Source organism: Panthera onca, chromosome C2 (genome assembly GCF_046562875.1).
Source record: "Panthera onca isolate mPanOnc1 chromosome C2, mPanOnc1 haplotype 2, whole genome shotgun sequence".
In the NCBI taxonomy this organism is placed as follows: Eukaryota; Metazoa; Chordata; class Mammalia; order Carnivora; family Felidae; genus Panthera; species Panthera onca.
Window position 1 is genome coordinate 40,672,103 of NC_138347.1, and position 20,294 is coordinate 40,692,396.

The following is a 20,294-nucleotide window of genomic DNA, read 5'->3' on the forward strand; positions in this document are numbered from 1 at the left end:
GCACATGCTACAAGAGAGGAGGGAGTAAATCCAGAAGGGAATGCCAAAGATCCAAGACCTCAACTGTAGACACAAGAACATTTGATCTTTTTACCATTTACTTAAGAAGCAGTTCCTAGTATTGTGGCTCACTAATGTGTCCTTGGCATTATCTCATCATTATTCTCTGGGTAGAATAAAGGAAGATGTACTTTGAGCTCCCTCTAGGGGTAAGGTGTTCAGATGTCATATCTCACATTTATTTCTATTGTGTGTTAATAAGAAAGGCTGTCCATCTTTGGGAAGGAGGTCAGCTTAATAACAGAAAAGTCGTGCAATACTTTCTCTCACCTAGAATTTTTATTTTATATTTATTGAAAGAGATCTTGTAGGCTGAATTAAAATAGATTTTTATGATTTCTCACTCCAATGCATACATAAAAATAGGAAAATTAGGAGCAGACTTAGTTGGCTAACATATATCTAAAACTTCCTCACATTCAGAATCTGACTCTAGATTTGTCTTTCCACCAAGTCTTCACTGTCTGTTTTTCTACACCCTTTTGTCTTCAGTGGCATCAAAAGTGTTGATGAAGTAGCATTTCCTAAAATAATTGATAAAAGAACTAAGAGCCATGGGCACTGGGGTTTTAAAAGCTTAAGTTGGTTTTATGGTTCTGTTTAACCAGCCAGCTTTGACTCCTGCTTCAGAGTGTTGTTAAATTACATTGACTGCTCTACACCCTCCCCATACCATTTGCTTCACAAGTAAAAAGAGTGCTCTGCTAGTCTCGTGGATTTTATTCTCAGTCATAAGTTTTCATGCTCTTTAAATGTCCATGGATGCAGAATGACAACCACAGCATGACCATCACCAGGCTGACTTGGATTCTAAGATAGCATTGGCTATAAAACATATTCTGATTTTACAGTTGTAGAAATACAAAAAAAGAAAAAAAATGCATCTTAGAATCAATGAAACTAGGTATATTACATATTCTACTTTATTCATTCTTAACAATCAGCAAAAGAAGTAAAACTACCTATTTCCATGGAGCTTATATTATTTTGATCTCGGGGTCATGAGTTTGAGCCCCATGTTGGGTGCAGAGATTACTAAAATAAATAAACTTAAAAAAAGAAAAAAAGAGCCTCATGCTTTTCCAACTGAGCCAGCCAGGTGTCCCATCGTGGAGCTTACACTTTAATTAAAGTTTGTATTCAGTATTTAAAACTTTGTAATTTTCTAGTCCATTTTTCCTTTGATACCTGTGTTTTTGGCAATCCATTTTTGAATTTTTTACTACGCAGATATGTGTTGAGTCTTCTGTATATGTTAGGCACTAGGCTCTGGGAAAAACAGCAGTAAGCAAAACCAGAAAAACTGTCCTATTGTGAAGTTTAATTTTGGTATAGAGACAGAAAGACAATAAATCAAATCTTTGTAAATTTCAGAGTATTTTATTTTATTAAAAAATTTTTTTAATGTTTGTCTATTTTTGAGAGAGAGAGAGAGAGGTGGGGGTGGGATAGAACGTGAGCAGGGGAGGGGCAGAGAGAGAAGGAGACACAGAATTTGTAACACAGAGCCCGATGCGGGCCTCAGACTCACGAACCATGAGATCATGACCTGATGGCCGAAGTCAGATGCTTAACGGAATGAGCCACCCAGGCGTCCCCATTTCAGATTATTTTAGAAAGCAACAAATGACTAAAAGAAAAATGAAACAGACCAGGGAGATGGAGCGCTGGCATGGTGTTATTGGGGAAGAAGATTTCAGTTGTAAATCAGGTAGTTAGGAAATGCCTCAAGGAGGTATTAAATGAGCACTGATAATGGAAACTGCTGAAGTGTTTATAGAGTAAATGAGTCACAGTGTTTGAATTATGCTTTAAATGTGTGAAATCATAACATCTCTGAAGGGATAAATTTTTTTTTTCTTTTGAGCAGGGTTTCCAAGAGTTCTTGGTTTTATATCCTTTTCTAGCTCCTGCTTAAATTCTAAAGGCTACCCCTCCTTTTGTTCCCTTTTGGTTTTAAAACCTCTAGGCCCGTTCTGCTACTTCTGTTGCTGTTGCTTCTTCCTACTTCTTTCTTCCTTCCTACTCTGAATTTTCTTGAGCCTGTAACTCCTGCCTCCCAGGAGATTTCACCTTTTGTTCCCATTTTGTCCTCCATTTTCTGAACTGAGCTGCTGCTGTTTGGTGCTTCCATGCCTGTGCCCTTGTGCCCTTAGGACCCAAGAAGGGCTGACATGTAGTCCATCATGTGTACTCCCCAAAACCCTTGTGTTTGCTAAGCTTTGTAAATTTCCCAGGCTTCGACATATCTCACAGTCTAGTGATAATCCCAGTGTCAGCTTTTGAAATGTTTTTAGATTTTCTGCTAATGCAAACTCTATTTCCCCAAGTGGTTCATTACTGTCCACCTTTCATAAAGATTCATACCAGCTTAAGTTCTTGTTCATTCTCCTCTACCATAAGTATGGCAAACATAATGCTGCTCATACTTTTAAGATACCTGAGAATCTTGTTAAAATGCAGATATTGATTCAATAGTTCTGGGGTGGGGCCTGAGAGTCTGTATTTCTGTCAAGCTCAGAAGTGATGCCAAGGAGCTGGTCCCTGGACCACACTCTGAATTAGCAAGAGATTAACATTCTTTGCTGGATTTGAGTTAATTATCCTTTCTGTCAGGGTGTGGGCTCTGAAGTCATACTACCTGGATTTCTGTTCTCACAGTAAGACCAAAACCTGGCCCTTAAATTTATTCTGTTCTTCCATGAATTTCTGATCTCGTAAAACCTGAGCTGCTCAAGTAGAAATTGTAAATCTTCTTATCGACTGACTATAATTTTCTTTCTACCTTATTCCAAGAGGAAATTCATTCTTAGAGCCAGATGTTCCATTTGCCTGCTTCTAAAAGTTTGCTTTCTTAACTTTTGGCTTCCAATAATTCTTCTTTACCTCAAAACAAAAAGGTGACACATTTCTTATATGATGCTCCTACTTCATCATTATTATTTTGAATCTGTTCGCTGATGAGCTTTCCATAGCCTAGTAATTGAATTCATCTACTAGATCTCCAAAACCCATTAATGTAATTAAAATTAGATTCCCAGTGAAATGACAAAAATAATATGAGAACAAAATTCCTTGTGAATGTTGGAAACTAGGATGAGGCTCTATATCAAGTACTCAGGGATGAATCCATCTGGAGCAATGAACCAAACAATGCCTGGTTACCTGAATGTGATTAAATAGGGGAGAGAGACCTGGAAAGGGGGAGACCTTCCAAATGTTATCTGTCCCCTGCCTCCATCAGCTTATAACAGTGAGGACTGTAAGAAATACCAGATGGTGGGGCTTAGGTGTGGGGCCGATCTCATTTTTGATGGTGCTTCTGGAAAGTGTACCACATGTGCAGCAGAGCCCACAAAACAGGAATACTGATGTGACTATGCTACCAATATTAAAAATGGGATGTATGGCTCTTCATGAAAGCATTCCTTCCACTGAAAAAATGAAGAGACGACCCAAACTAAATGGAACCTGCCCCAATATCCAGAAGTTAGAAATTTTTGAAAAGGGGTGTGGTACCTGTAGCTTCTCTTTACTGCTTCATGGGTCATTGATCTAACAAATTAAACTTCTCTCTTGGTTCAACTTGAAGGATTCAACAGAGACCTATTTACCCATTAGTAAAGCAGCTCTTTGTTCTAGATATTCTAGGTAAAGATGAATAAAGAGGTTATACCAGTTACCGTCAATTACATGGTTAAGATAAGACAGTTTAAAAAAAAGAAGAGATCAGTTTTGTTCTTTCTTTGGTTAAGTTCAGGGTATCATCCATGAAACTGGAAGTGAAATTGTAAAGAAGGGACCATCCTAGAGAATGTATGGAGGTAAGATATTGTATGGAGATGAAACTACTAAATTAAAAGTATAGTGAAGGTGATCAGCAACAGATTAGCCCCAGAAAAAAAACAAATCAGTGAAAGAAACAGATCTCTAAAAATGTATTTCCAATTCATAGTTACATGCAGCCATATCTTATTATAGTCTTCAATTTTTAGGATAAAGGGAAGTTCCTACAAATGCAGGACTCATGTAAAATAGGATTCCCACAAAGGAAAAAAAAAAAAACCCAAAAAACAGGCTAGCAATGAATTTCTCCACTGTAACAAATACCAGAATAAATAATGTCTCTGGAGTTTTTCAAGGTAAAAAATACTATTTAATAATACACCTGCCAAGCTCTATAGTTTATGAGAGAGAGCAACAGAAAGAAATAGTCCAAATGCTTGCAGAACAAAACAAATACAAGTCTTAAAAAAAAAAAAAAAAAGTATGCCACTGATTTAGAAATGGTCAAAATAAAGAACTTACAAATAGAGTTGTTATAAAATTAAAAAATAGGACTGACGTGAGGAAACAAGTAAAAATTAGTAGACTTGCTAATATGGCTATAATGAAAATTCTATTAATGTTAGAAATGATTCTGGAAAAAGAAAATAAAAGCACAGATACAATGATCTGGAACAAAAATCTCGGATTATGGTATTGATTGGATGGAGGTAAAGAAGCTAGAGAAGAATCAGGTATATTCTTGGGCATCTAAGCTGAACTAACCACATAGAGTAGTGCCATTCACTAAGTGGGCAGTGGTTATAGGCAGAAGAACAGGATATAGAAACAAGATAAGTTCCATTCTAGACAGAGTTTCAAATATCTTTGGAACATCCAAGTACTAATGCCCAATGATGGTTAGATTGGTGGGTCTACATATATTTTTTTTAACCAAGAATATGTATTACTTTGGGGTGCCTGGGTGGCTCACTACATTAAGCATCTGACAGTTGACTTCTGCTCATGTTACGATCTTGCAGTTTGTTTGTCGGTTCGAGCCCCACATCAGGCTCTGTGCTGGCAGTGCAGAGCCTGCTTGGGATTCTGTCTCTCTGCCCCACCCCTGCTTGTTCTCTATCTCTCTCTCAAATAAAAATAAACTTAAAAAAATATTTTAAAAAGTATGTATTACTTTTATAAATCAAGAGAAAAATAGATGTTATAAAGCTCCCCCCGCCCCAATTTAGGGGAAAAAAAAAAAAAAAATAAGACCCTGGAGTAATCAGCAAATGTCGACCAATAAAAGCCCTACTTCTAGAGCTCGGCATGTGTTTTAGTAAGGCTGACCTGACCTCAGTGAAAACTGTCCTCATCCCTTGGGGTCAATGTATAAGTCACAAAGATCTTTTTTTGTTCAGAATAGAAGTGACCCTTAGTTAAGCTTTCTTTCCTGAGACTCTACCCATTTTTAATTTACTTGTCCTTCTTTGGGTAACTGGGGGAAGCAGATGGGAGGAGGTAGGGGATACAACCGCCCAAACAAGAAGAGGCCCAAAGCTATCTTACTGCAATAGTGTTGAAAGAGAAGAACAATAAGAATCAAAAGTAAAAGCACCAGCCACTAGAGAGGAGTTATGTCTATCCTGTTTCATTGGGGCAAGTGTTGATCTCTCCTAAGAAGTCAGAGTGTGTATATTCGTTGGCATTATAAACCAGCATAGCTCCCAGGTTTTATTTTTAGCTACTATGAAGTTTAGAACCAACCACTGACTTTGTCCTAAAACCTTTTGGACTATATTCCCTTCCTAGACTACTTGGAATAAGTTGCCCAAAGACTTAATTTGGCAAAGTCCTAATCTTAGTATTCAAAACCACCTTTGTAGTGCTGGTTAAGAGGCTTTAAAGACTATGATCATGTCAACTTAAGAGCAAGACATTTTGAGGGGCAGTTTCAAAATTGTGTGTCCTTATTTTTTTCTTTTCTAATAGAATTCCTCTCCTGTCTCTGTTCAACTACATTTTGACTACATAGGACTCCCTGCCCACCCCCCACCCCCCACCAGCTTTTTCACTGTGTACCGAATTCTGAATTCAACCTCTGAATTCTATCTGCCTCTCCAGCTAGGCTGTTAGATCTCGTAGGCAGAGACTACTTTCAGCCTTGTGTCTCCAACACTTAGTAGTTACTAGACCCTAGTACTGATATGTGTGCCAACACAAATGAAGGCTAAATAAGTCCATAGACAATTTTTTTTTTCTTTTTTCCTTTTTTTTTTTTTTAAAGAATCCCTCTTAGAGGGGTGCCTGGGTGGCTCAGTCGGTTAAGCAGCCGACTTCGGCTCAGGTCATGATCTCACGGTCCATGAGTTCGAGCTGTCAGCTGTGCTGACAGCTCAGAGCCTGGAGCCTGTTTCAGGTTCTGTGTCTCCCTCTCTCTGACCCTCCCCGATTCATGCTCTGTCTCTCTTTGTCTCAAAAATAAACGTTAAAAAAAAATTAAAAAAAAAAAAAAAGAATCCCTCTTAGAGATGTATCATCATTGCTGAACTCTAAAAACAAGGAACAATGAAGTATATTTTCTGAAATTTACCTCCTGGTCCATTGGTTACTAATATACAGTGATACGGGGAACAGATCAACAAATGCATTCATGGGATGAAACCATCAAATATTTACTTGTTGATTCTGTTTTGACAATGTGTAGAAAAAAGAGAATTGAAAGGGATGGGGGGAAGATTTCACTGTCTATGAAAGAAACATACTTGACAAGTATGCCACATATTTAGCACTGGAATGAAAGAGATTGATATTAAAATTAAAGTTTCAGATTTTGAAATAATTTTTAAAAATTATATTCCTTAGATTAACCTTGTGTTGAAATGGGTAAAGCTTTGATAGTTTTTCATTATATTTTTGAAATTGTTACTACTAAGATTAATAAATCTTGTATATTACCACCTCAGAAATATTTCACTTTCTCTGTGTATTTTTTGTTTTTAATAATCTGAGAAGGAAACACTTTACCTCAACTGTTGAAGTTCTATAATCACTTTGCATAGATACAAGACCCAGAGTTATTTCAGGCATAAAATATATAATAAATAAATGAGACAGTTAAGCTCAGGGGACCAAAAGCAAGCCTCCAAAAGATAGGGCTGTCAGCATCATATGTCAGGAAAGGCCAGTTTACCCTGACACATTGAACCAACAGTCATCTCAAAAAGTGGGTACTAAACATTGTTCAGTGATAGTTGTTCACACCATAGTATCCAGCTCTAACAAAGATCTTCTATTCGAGCATCTTTGCAATTTTGTGTTTTCAGGACCAGGCATGTAAGTGCCTTCAAAATCAGTAAGATTGACACTTTGAAAGTAGCTCTAAAAGCACATCAGGGTCATTGAGGCATTCACTTATCACTGAAAGATGATTCTGTAGTGTCTTAATACATAATAACTAGAATTATCAGCATCTTAATGCTTGAAGTAGTTTGTTTTCCCAGATAAAATATTAGATCATAGAAAATTTAGTTGTAAAGAAAAACTATGAAGGTCATTAAGGACCAGAGAGAACCAGAGAGATACATTCATTCATCTATTCAATAATATTTATTGGAGATTAAGTCGCTCAATTTGTAGTATTGCTGGTACTGTGACTGTTCTCTTGACTAACTCTTTGTTCTCTCTGCTATATCAGATTTTATATTTATTTCTTTATGTGGGAACCTATACTCCAGTAAACCTTGCATACACCTTAATTCTGCTTCAGGGTCTCTGTCTTACAGGGTAAAACAGTAACAATAGTACTTCTCTGTTGGCCATATTATTTCATTTATGATTTAAAAATGTTAATAATAGGGTCATGCTTTCATTAACTTGGCAATTACCAATTCTGAAATTTGGTTATGCCGCAGTTGATGGTTTTCTGTACTTATGATTGGCTTCCACTTCGGCTAAAACTTTGATTGCTAATTTAAGTCACATTTATATTCTTTACTTAAGATTTTTTAAATGTATAAAAATGTAATCATGTCTGTTAAACAGGGAACAATTACTTACACTTAAATATTCATTTTTTTTCCAAAGTCCCAAATGGGATATCTTAAATAGTTCACTAAGTACATGATTGTAGTTATTTTTAAAAATCAAATATATGTAATTTATAGGCATTAATGCATTTTTATAATTTTGAGATTGGGAGTCACCCTGGAAATTGTTGATCCAATAATCCCTTATTTTACAGGTCAGAAAATTAAGCTCCTGTGGAGTCGAGGTTTATAGAAGTAGAACAAGGGCCTAAGTATTACTCTCAACCAGTATGAATAGATATAATCATGTGTTTGCAGTAATGTATATGTCAAAACAATAGTCTGAAGTTAAAAAAAATTTTTAATGTTTATTTTCAAGAGATAGAATGTGAGTGGGGAAGAAGTAGAGAATGGGGGCAGGGGATCTGAAGTGGGCTCTGTACTGATAGCACAGAGCCCGATGGGGCTTGAACTCAACAAATGGTGAGATCATGACCTGAGCTGAAGTCAGACGCTTAACCAATTGAGCCACCCAGGTGCCCCTAATATTTTTTTTTAATGTTTATTTATTTTTGAAGGAGAGAGAGAGAGACAGAGAGAGAGAGAGAGAGAGAGAGAGAATGGGGGAGGGGCAGAGAGAGGGAGACACAGAATCAGAACCAGGCACCAGGCCCTGAGCCGTCAGCACAGAGCCTGATGTGGAGCTCGAACTCACCAGCCGTGAGATATGACCTGAGCTGAAGTCGTCTGCTTAACTGACTGAGCCACCCAGGTGCCCCTAAATTTTTTTTTTTTTAGGTTTTATTTATTAAAGTAATCTTTCTACCCATTGTGGGTCCTGACCTCACGACCCCAAGATCCAGAGTTATATGGTCCACCAACTGAGAGCCAGGAGCCCCTAAAGAAATGTTTATGTATAAACTTCCTGTTTTTTTTTTTTTAAACATTTTATTTTTAAGTAATCTTTACACCCAACATGGGGCTCAAACTCACAACCCTGAGATACAAGAGCTGCATGCTCCACCAACTGAGCCAACTAGGAGCCCTTATACTACTATCTAAATGCTTTGTTATCTAACATTCTGAGACCTCCTAAAGACTTGCATAGCAGAGACAGAAAGAAGAAACTAATGTGGTTATCTAAGTGATAGCAGATGAAGGCCTAGACTAGAGTGTAAACAGTAAAAATAACAGGAAGAAACACTTCACATAAGAAAGAAAACTGACATGATATTAGGATCAGTAGAAGCCAGTGAGTTAAAAAAAAAAAAAAAAAAGGAGACAGTTTTATATTTGATTCCAAACACAAATGTAAAAACAAATAATACCTAAAATCAGGAATGTCCAGACTTCTGATAGCACAACCATCTAGGTTTTTTTAAAAAAAAGAATATTCTCAGTACATATATATGTATTATTTATGGATATGTGCTAATACTATATACATTATGAAACATAAAAAACATTTAAAAAAAATGAAAGTAAAACAATGTTTTAACAGTGTAAAAAACTAAGGATAGCAGTATGAGTTAATATGCTTTATTTTTGAAAAATTCTAACACTTGGTCATATAGTCTGATTTTAAGGTGTTTACTTTGATACTCGGTTTTAATAGTTGTCATAGGTGAAAAATTTTCTCAGCTGTGATACTGAGTTTAAATTCCTTCCACCCAAATTACATAGAGTTGTTGAAACTTGACTACTAAATTTCTATTGTTACTGACATCAATGTTTTGATACTAACCATTTTTAACATATGACTCTGAAAGCCCATTAAAATGCTCCAGTTGAAAGGTTTTTCAACAAAAAAATTCTAGTTTAAGTTTTTTAATACAAACATTATTATAAGTGACATACTGATTTTGGCAACAGCAAACCTGCAAGAATGTAAACACTTCCAAATATTCATTTTAAATGATTTTCTCGATAACTTTCTTTTGAAAAGCAGTAACTTTTTCATTGTTATACTGTCCTCTTTATATGGGCAAACTCAGAATTTTGTTTTTTAAAAACATTAGGTAAATATTCCTTAGGAACTTACCACAGAAAAGAACAGCAAATGTGTAATGTTATCTTTTTGAAAAAGAAAACTACATAACAACTTTAAATTTTACAACTTTTTGAAATGCTTTGCCATGAGATAACCAATGGAAGTGTAATAATAAAAGTTATGATCATTCTCTTACTATAAAGTATTGTAAATATTTTACTGTATTTTAAAGGCTCTGTTTTTATAACATTAACCACATTGAAGACCTTTTAAAAATTTTTTGCTTTGATTTGCTACAATAGCTTGCTTTATGAGTGAATTTGATATGGTATTCTACAGTTTTGCTCTGGAAGCTGCATTCAAAATAAGACAAATAGTGCATAATGTTTCTGATTACATGGATTTCCATAAAACTCGATTCTGATTAAAAAGTTATTATTGAGAATTTATCTTTTCTGGTATACCTTTCCTTTCTTGGCTCTGTTTGAACATGCTTTTAACTACCTAAGAAGTAAGATGTCAACCCTTAATAACACAAGGCTCCCTCTTACATGATAAATATCAGAAGAGTTGACTGGTACTGATTTTCAGTACTGCAGGAGAAGGAATTAACTTTATTATGGATTGAGGTAGCTAGTACAGGCTTCTCAGGGAAAAGCAGGATTATGGAAAGATAGGAAAGTATTTAGATTGGTTTACTGGAAGGTTTCAATAGGTTTGTAGGAAGTTGTAGGAGAAAAAGAGTGAGTGATATGAGAAAAGCATAAGCAAGAAAGTACATGATGAATTTGAGACATGGAGGAGACCAGGCTAGAGGATTCATGATGTTGAATAGCTGAATGAGTTAGGTAGGTAAGTGCAGAGATCCTTAAATATGAAGTTCAGTCATTAAGAATTTCATCCTCTGGAAAAAAAAAAAGAATTTCATTTTATGATGAGCTGCTAAGGAGTTCAGATCAAGAACACTGAATATACAGCTTTGCAGACATGTTGGGGGGGGGGGGGCAATTCTAATGAGGTAACAAGTTCAGGGAAGAAAATTCTTCTGGAACAAAACATTAAGTTTGTACCACAATAGATTCTGAAAGAAAAGTGAAGGAGAGGGTTTTGTTTTCTACCTTTGGCAAAAACACAAGGTTGAATGGAAGTTTCTGAGGGAACATTTAGCACAGTGTGATGGGTATCAATGATAGTAGACAGATGACTTAATAAAGGATTAGGTTAATGTACAGGTCCAAATTTTTAAGTAAACATTGTAAAAATATATATAATATGCATATATAGGAAAGATAGTTGTGAATTCTATAGTGACTTAAGTGCTTCCTTTTTCGCTTTGGAGGCTTTTGAATTGCGTATCATCCACAAAAGCCACCATACTATCTAAGGAAGGAGGAGCCAAAATATACTTACAAACTCACTTGTTCTCTCATCCCATGTCTTTTTTTTTTCCATCCCATGTCTTTTTAAATAAACCAAATGAAATCTTCATTACATCTCTATTTCCTGTCCAGAGCCATTTCCCATAGAAAATGGTCTCTAAAATAAGGTGCATTTGCCTCAATAAGTGCACACACACACACACAAAACAAAACTCTCCCATACAATTTTTATCTTAGAAAAATGAACTTAAGCTAATTGACTAATTTTTAATAGAAGGATTGATAGGAGTACAAGTATATACTTTCTAGCATAAACATTTATGAAAGTACACACTCAATGTAGAAAGTATAATCAGAAAGTATGTCAGAGTTGACTCTGGGGTGGGGGTTGTTAAATATACAGTTTATCAGCGCTTTCCTCTAGAAATTTTGATTTAGTATATTTGAACTGGTGCTTGGGAATCTGTTTTTTAACAAGACCTCCAAGTATTTATTTTTCAGCCATGTTTAGGAGATTAGCAATAGACCGATTTCATGAAGTCCAATTCTGGGTCTCACAATGCTAAGGGCTGTGTGATTGGTACCTCACCTGTTGTGAGACAGCTAGAAAGATGGGTTGTCCAAGAGCTCAGCAGCAGGGCTAAAGCTCATCAGTGATTCAGGGACTAGCATCCAGCTCACCTTATGTCTTGTACTTTTATTGAACCAAAGCCAGCTTACAGTAGTTGAATTTTAGGGGTAGCAGTATGTGTGTCTAGAGTAATATAGGAGTTGATTCACCTTTAGGTTTGAAGTCAATGATTGTTTTAAAGCTGTTATCACAGATTTTTACTATGTTCCATGTGTTTAAAACAAATCATGGCTGATCAAAAAACTTTATATCTTGTTTTTATGAATGCTATATAAACATGCTGACACATGGAAATGTAGAAATTAATTTTCTGCTAAGGCATTTGGGTGTGCAAAGATAAAATAGTTATCCAAAATGTTAAAAAATACTAGAAGATATAATAGCTAACATTTATTAAGTGCTTACTATGTGCCAGGCACTGTACTAAGTAAGCACTTTCAATACTGTATATTTAAACCTCACAACAATCCTATGAAGTAGGTGTTTTTAGTAACCATTCTGCAGATGAGTTAACTGAAGGAGCACAGAGAGGTTAAGTAACTTGCCCATTATTTATACAGTTTTGTTTGCTTGCTTGCTTGCTTGCTTGCTCATTTTAATTTGGGAATATTCTAAATAACTTCTAGAAGACACCTATTTTCATGTTATGACTTAATTATCTGTTGATTTCTTTGACTAAATGATTATCTTGAAACTTGATTCTTCTACTGCCTTGTTCTTTCATGAAACAAATAAAACCTCTTTTTGTGTATCTTAACAAGGAATAAAAAGTGGCATATAGATACTACTTTGGAACATTCAAATGATGAAAGAACATGACAAATAAAAGCAAAGTGTTTACTGCCACTTTGAACATGTAGCCTGATGATTTATATCATAAGTAAAATTTGTAATGGTGTATTGTTTAAGCTTTGCTTATAACTTACTAAGTTTTTAATGTCTGAAGGATATTTTGAGCACAGAAAGAAATTTTGGCAATTATTTGTGTTTTAATTGATGTGCCATTTATTCAAATTTTTAACATTGCCAATTTCAATGCCTAGTTTTTTCCTTAAGGCTGTAAGCTCGATGTATGCATTAAAAAATATGTATCTATTTATACCCTCACTAGGCCTTCAGTTAATCTTTTAATTATCAAATTAAATTCCCTGAAACATTTTAGAAACAATACCAAGGTATGTAATGAATCAAAAAAGCATAATCAAATAATTAAATCTCGTAAACCTAAATCTAAGAAATCAAATTTATAAATTCAGTCAATCAAGTTCTCCTAAATATTAAGCTTTGTTTACAAACTTGTTACATAATTCATATTATAATCACAAGTCTAAGATAAAAGATTCTCTAAAAATATTTCAAACATCTTTAAAAAAAATCCCAGAAAATACATAGACAAATTATCAGTTAATGCCCAACCTATCAGTACATCTTTATCTTAAAACTAATGTAAAGTCTTCGTATTATAGGTTGGATTCATTCCTTCAGCCTGCCATTTCTTTATCCCAAGACTACAAATCTGCTAATAGAATAATAATGCAATAGAATTTCCATCTTCTAGCCTTCCATCACAACTAGGCGTATACATTTGGGATCAGGGCAGGGGACCTGTGTGTCTGCCAACCACAGTCTGCATTGGACAGGGACCCTTCTACCTCTTTCTTATAGTCAGGTTCTTGCTTGCCATTGTTAACAGAAGCTTTATGAGCCCTCACATAAACTGAACATTTAAGTTTTACATTTTTGCAACCTGGTTCTTTTCCTAGAAATGATGCATCCTGTAAGTTTTTCCCTTAGGTTTTAAAACCTGGTTCTTTTCCTAGAAATGATGCATCCCTTAAGTTTTTCCCTTGGGTTACACTTAATCCCTATTATAATTGGATTTTCTAAGTCCAATTATGTAGAAACTCTGTAACCTTTGGCATTAAAGCCTATTTGTGTACTGATGGGGTTTTGACACCCTACTTAGGTTACTATAGCAACCCTTTCTCTTTTATAATTTAATAGCTGACTCATTGACCATCAGTCATTTTATTGACAAGGATGATCAAGTTTAGTTTTTAACCCCTTTAAATTCACAAAGCCAAAATGATTTTTCTCTCCTAGGAATGCCAGAATCACCTCCGCAGATATGGAAATGTGAATCTGGAACTGGTGACTCGAATCATTAGAGATGGTGGCCCATGGGAAGATCCAGTGTTGCAAGCTGTTCTTAAAGCCCAGCCAGCATCTCAGGAGATAGGTACTTCAGGAGACTCAAAATCAAAACCAACATTTGTGAGAAGCAAGCGCAATTTTTATTTCTAACTAGAGCAGTAATAGTGATTTTTCTTTATCTTCTAATACTGAATAAGAGTAATGTATTTTCACATGAAGTGTGTTTAAATTGTTATACTAACCTGGCCCAAGAATGATTTTTGACACCAGACTAGGTACCTTTATGTATAGTAATTTTCAATTTATTCTAATGGGAATTTAGTGTAATACACTTACTGTCCAGATGTTACTTACAGAGAGTTTGTTTTCATCATTTGTTATATTTTAAAAATCTAGTTAAGTAGGAACAAACACCCTTAAAAACAACAACAACACCCTGCTTAAGCACATGGAATCTCCCTTATACAGGAAACTCTGAGGGTTGGAACTCTTTGTCAGTTTTTGTCACCACTACTGCATATCCTATACCCAGCCCAGTGCCTGGTACAGAGTAGGTACTCAATATAAGTATTTGTTAACTGAACCAAGTGACCATCTGAGGAATGTGTAAGTGAATCAGTGACGAGTTGAATGAATTCCAAGTACTCTGGAGCAGTATTTCCCAAACTTCATCCATTAGTAGAAGTTGAGTTTTATCTCATCCCTGAACGACCTGCATGCTTTGATATCACCTCCTTTCCAGCATAGATCCACTGTGTTTCCTGTGGGCCAAAATTTCCTTTTGAGGCAAGAGGCTCTGTCAATTACTTCTAGGTAATTCTTTTTAAAAACTGTTTGCCATATTGTTCCTGAGCCCCAGAACATTTTGGATCATCAGAACTTAGAATGTAAACTCAGCAGTAGTGTAAGCAGAAAAAGCATGGAAAACATTTGAAAGCATGGAGAGAGCCCATGGAGTGCAATTATAAGATGGCCAGAAAGAAAAGACAAGACTTCCCACCCTTGTTCTGGTGAGGATACTTCACACCACATATTGTGCTGAGCAGGTTAGGATCTTTCCATTTGCCTCAGGTTCATAAGGGTTGGGGGTAGGTTTTGAGTAGAGTTGAGTGGAGAAGGGGCTATGCTTCTCCAGCTTAAGAGCAAGTCAACTCCAGATACAAGTGTGGAGGACTGTGACAGAGATAGGAGAGAAGATGACGAAAGAGAGAAGATCAGGAGAAGTAGTTAAAAGTGGTGGGCTGAGATAGGAGGTAGAATAAGACTAGAGGAAAGAGCTACAATATATATCATAGTGTTATAGTGGTAAATACCCAGGGCATACAAAGGAGACTGGAACTTGATGTGAGGGTTTCAGAAAGGAGTAAAAAACTGAAGAGGGAGGCAGTTGGAACTGAGGAGGAAGAGTTGTACCATCGAGGAAAAGTATATAGAGTCAATATAGGGAAGGCAAGGGTGACAGACTGAAGAAAACTATGAGGAGCCTGGGGAATGTGGTCAGATGGCACAGAAGCTAGATGAGGAGCTTCAAAAGGAGTGAGAATAGAGAAGAAAACTTGGGCTTTTCGGGGGGCTTTTAGGCTTCTCTGACTAGGAGCTAGAACAAATCTGTTGGTTGGTGTAAGGGCTGACGGTATGTCTCTCTCTCTCTCTCACTCTCCATCTCTCTCCTCCTTACGTATATATTCCTTTCATACTTCCACTAGCATACCTCACTTTGGGAAAAGCTGCTCTAGAGCCTCATTAATATGGATGACTCTCCTCTAGTTGGTGACCATTAAGATAAAGACCAGTCTGAAGTTTATCTTTGCATTAACTCTATAAATCATTGTCTGCTTATCACATGCTGTAAACGGAATTGCAAGGCACATGTTGAAGCCCAAATAAAACATCACTCATAGGCATTTTAGAAGCTACTGATTAAACATACACAAGTAATGAAAACATTTTGATCTGAAATCATGAAATGTGGATCCCTGTTCCTGCTCTGCCACTTATTCTTTGTCCTTGGGCAAGTCATTTGACCTCTCTGAGTCTCAGTTTTGTGATCTGTGAAAGAAGTATTATGATACCTGTCATAGGTTGTTGTTAGGTCTAAATAAACTTAGGTAGATAAAGGTGTTTATATGTTTTTAAGTTGTGTAAAGTATATTAATTAGTAATTATTCTTAGTGATACATATATTAATAAGCAATCCTTTTTGGTACTACTTTTGGCTTAATTTTTGATAAGAAGTAATAAAACATTTTCATTAATTCATGTTACTTTTTTCTATAAATCTAAATCAATGTGGTTTTAATGACAAAATAGGATTCAGCCTTTTAACCTTATGTGAATGACAATATTAGGCAACAAAATATAAAGTACATAAATAGACTAGAAATTCCAGACCCCATGTTATCTGAAACATATTTTAACATATTAGTGAACTGAAAAGAGAGTATTTCATTTTTTGTTAAATTTTTTTCAATTTTTAGACTGAAAAGAAATCAAAAGATACTTCTTGAGCAGTTTTGGTGTTACTCTTATTTCCATTTTTCCAATCATATGACTGAATATTATTTTCATAAATAAACTCCTACTAAGGAATATGCTATTTAGTTAAATAACCACTTAATCTAACCAGATGCCACATGTTAGTGGTAGAGTTTCAAACAACAAAGTTTGAGAATCTTTTCTTGAGAGTAATAAGAGTTTGTTTTCTTTTTAATATAGTGAACAAATATTTAAGTTCTGAAAATCCACTGTTCTTTGAACTACGTGCCAGATACCTAATTGCTTGTGAACGCATACCTGAAGCAATGGCTCTTATCAAATCTTGTATAAATCACCCAGAAATCAGCAAAGACTTGTACTTCCATCAAGCACTCTTCACATGTCTGTTTATGTCACCTGTAGAAGATCAACTATTCCGGGAGGTATTGTTTGAGATTATGTTTGCCTTTTACTATTTTAACCTTATCAAAAATAAAAAAAAAGTAGCCCATTCTTGTAAAATTCCTTTTACAGTAACACCAAAGCTTTTAGGATTACATTATTTAGATGTATTCTCTTTGACACTATTCTTTAAGCTCGCATTGAATTAGACAATCTGAGATTGACAACTGATGAAATTAACAAAGCATTCATCAATAAGCATTATACATGTTGAGCTTATTGTGTGACAGAAGAGGTTAAATAAAAATAGGAAGCATTTTAAATAAAAATTTAAATTAATTATTCAGCACTTGTTTTGTAAATACTTTTATAAAGTATTTTGCCTTTTAATAAAATACTAAGAAATTAAATGCTCATGTTTGTTTTCGTTTTTTTGTTTGTTTTTTTTTTTTAAGATGAAAGAATCTTTTCCTAACATAGAACCTATTCACTTACAAGTTGTGGACATTAATGAGATTAAAAGTAGTTATAAATTGCAGGTGCTAGATAGTAAAACTATGAAACCATGAATATTTCTGTATAATTCATCATTGTTTTTGTAGAAGAAAACCAGAAATTTAAATTTTTTCCTGAATGTTTAATCTAGACATTTAATGCAACTAGCTTTTTAGGTATTTTTAATGATATGAACTGATTTTTCTTTTCCTCTTATAGCATTTATTGAAAACTGATTGTAAGAGTGGAATTGATATCATCTGTAACACTGAAAAAGAAGGCAAGACTATGTTAGCTTTGCAACTCTGTGAATCCTTTCTTATTCCGCAGCTCCAGAATGGGGATATGTACTGTATCTGGTAAGTGTTCCTAATATGGAAATTGAAATGGTAAGATGGGGAACAAAAGGAGAACTGGTTGGCAGAATCTGGACTTTATGTTTTAAAAAAAGTTCTGTGAAAATGTTAAGCCACATTTTAAAAATTTACTGTGCAAGAAACAACAGTAAGTTGTAAGATCTAAAAATTAAAAGACAATGACCATGTGCCAGTAACTGACAGTATAAATGTTTAAAGTATGTATTATAATGAAACAATTATATTTTAAATTAAATGTGGAACTTAGTTTTTTAAGACTTTATTTTTTAGAGCAGTTTTAGGTTTACAGTAAAATTGAGAGGGAGGTACAGACATTTCCCATTATATCCCGATCCCCATATATACATAACCTTCTCCATTATCAACATTCTCAGAAAAAAAAAACAAAAAAAACAAAAAAAAATTACTCACCAAAAGAGTACTTTTTTTTTTTTTAACCAAGGATGAACCCATAGTGGCACATCATAACCACCCAAAGTCCAGTTTCTCTTAGGGTTCACTACTGGTGTTATATATAATCTATGGGTTTGGATAAATATAGTATCACACAGGGTATTTTCACTGCCCTAAAAGTCCTCTGTGCTCCCCACTTGTTCATTTCTTCTCTCCGTCTCCCAACCCTCACCTCTGGAAACCACTGATGTTTTTACTATTGTCATAGTTTTACCTTCTCCACCATATTGTATAGTTGGAATTATACAGTGTGTGGCCTTTTCAGATTGGCTTTTTTCACTCAGTAATGTACATTTAAGGTTCCACCATGTCTTTTCATAGCTTTATAGCTCATTTCGTTTTAGTGCTGAATAATATTCCATTGCCTGGATTACCAGTTTATTTATCCATTCACCTAATGAAGGACATCTTGGTTGGTTTCAAGTTTTGGCAATCATGAATAAAGCTGCTGTAAATATCCGTGTGCAGGTTTCCGTGTGGACATAAATTTCAACTCCTTTGGGTAAATACTGAGGAGCACACCTGCTGAAATGTATGATAAGAGTGTTTAGTTTTGAAGGAAACTACCCAAATGTCTTCCAAAGTGGGTGTACTGTTTTGTATTCCCACCAGCAATGTATAAGAGTTCCTGTTGCTCATCCTCACCAGCATTTGCTGTTGTCAGTGTTACAAAATTGGGCCATTCTAATAGGAGTATAGTGGTATCTTGTTTTAATTTGTATTTCCCTGATGACGTTATGGTGGGGACCATCTTTTCATATGCTTGTTTTTTTATCTGTATATCTTCTTTGGTGAGGTGTCTGTTAAGATTTTTGGCCCATTTTTAAATTAGATTATTAGTTTTCTTTTTGTTGAATTTTAAAAGGTCTTTGTAGATTTTGGGTAATAGTCCTTTATCAGATGTGTCTTTTACAAATATTTTCTTCCAATCTGTGGCTTATCTTTTAATTTTCTTGATATTGTCTTTCACAGAGCACAGTTTTTAATTTTAACAAAGACGAGCTTATCAATTATTTCTTTCATGGCTCATGACTATAGTATTGTAAAAAGGCATCACCATACCCAGAAGCTTATTTACTAGGAGTTTTATAGTTCTGCATTTTCTGTTTATGTCTGTGATCCACTTTGAGTTAATCTTTGTGAAAGGTATAAAGCATGTGTCTAGATTTTTTTTTTTTTTTTTGCATGTGGATGTCCAGTTATTCCAGCACCATTTGTTGATGAGACTATCTCCACTCGACTGTATTATTGCCTTTGCTCCTTTATCAAAGACCAGTTGACTATATTTATGGGGGTCTGTTTCTGGGCTCTTTTCTGTTCTGTTCTCTTGATGTATTTGTCTTTTCTTTCACCAATACAACAATGTCCTTATTAGCGTTAGTCTTCCAACTTTTTTCTTCAATATTGTATTGGCTATTCTGGGTCTTTTCCTCTGCATATAAACTTTAGTATCAATTTGTTGATACCCGTAAAATAACCTGCTCGGGTTTTGATTGGGATTTAATTCAATTTGTAGATCAAGATATTGACATCATGACAATATTGAGTTTTCCTATTCATGAATATGGAATATCTCTCCCATTTTAGTTTTTTGATTCATTCATTAGTTTTATAATTTTCCTCATGTAGACCTTATAATTATTTGGTTAGATTTATGCCTAAGTATTTCATTCTTGGGATGCTAATATAAATGGTATTGTATATTAGTTTGTGAACACATTTAAAAAAAATGTTAATGTTTATTTATTATTGAGAGGCAGAGCATGAGAGGAGCAGAGAGAGGGGGAGACACAGAATCTGAAGCAGGCTCCAGGATTCGGGTGTCAGCACAGAGCCCGACATGGGGCTTGAACTCATGAACCGAGAGATCATGACCTGAGCTGAAGTCAGATGCTTAACTGACTGAGCCACCCAGGCGCCCCAGTTTGTGAAAACATTTTTAAAGCTACTTAAAAATGATTAGTAGGATATATGAAACATCAGGTTTACCAAGAAATAATGTAATTTAGAATGCGGTATTAGAATGTTTTTAGTACATATCTTCAAATCCTTTTAGGTGAAATCATGAATAATTCTAAAAGATTC

General features: G+C 35.1%; 1 protein-coding gene across 6 annotated transcripts in view; it reads left to right on the plus strand.

Moving 5' to 3' along the window:
• The window catches only part of ZNF654 (zinc finger protein 654), a 93,599-nt gene that overhangs the window by 56,050 nt on the left and 17,255 nt on the right, over positions 1-20,294 (plus strand). For 3 of the 6 annotated variants that reach the window (XM_060640222.3, XM_060640221.3, XM_060640223.2), the window contains 3 exons: positions 13,957-14,092; positions 16,723-16,925; positions 17,599-17,738. In XM_060640222.3, coding sequence (XP_060496205.1) covers positions 13,957-14,092; positions 16,723-16,925; positions 17,599-17,738 — 479 coding nt within the window. Of the gene's footprint in view, positions 1-13,956; positions 14,093-14,302; positions 15,054-16,722; positions 16,926-17,598; positions 17,739-20,294 lie in introns of those variants that run through there. The other 3 variants (XM_060640226.3, XM_060640227.3, XM_060640225.2) reach the window with 3 other exon arrangements.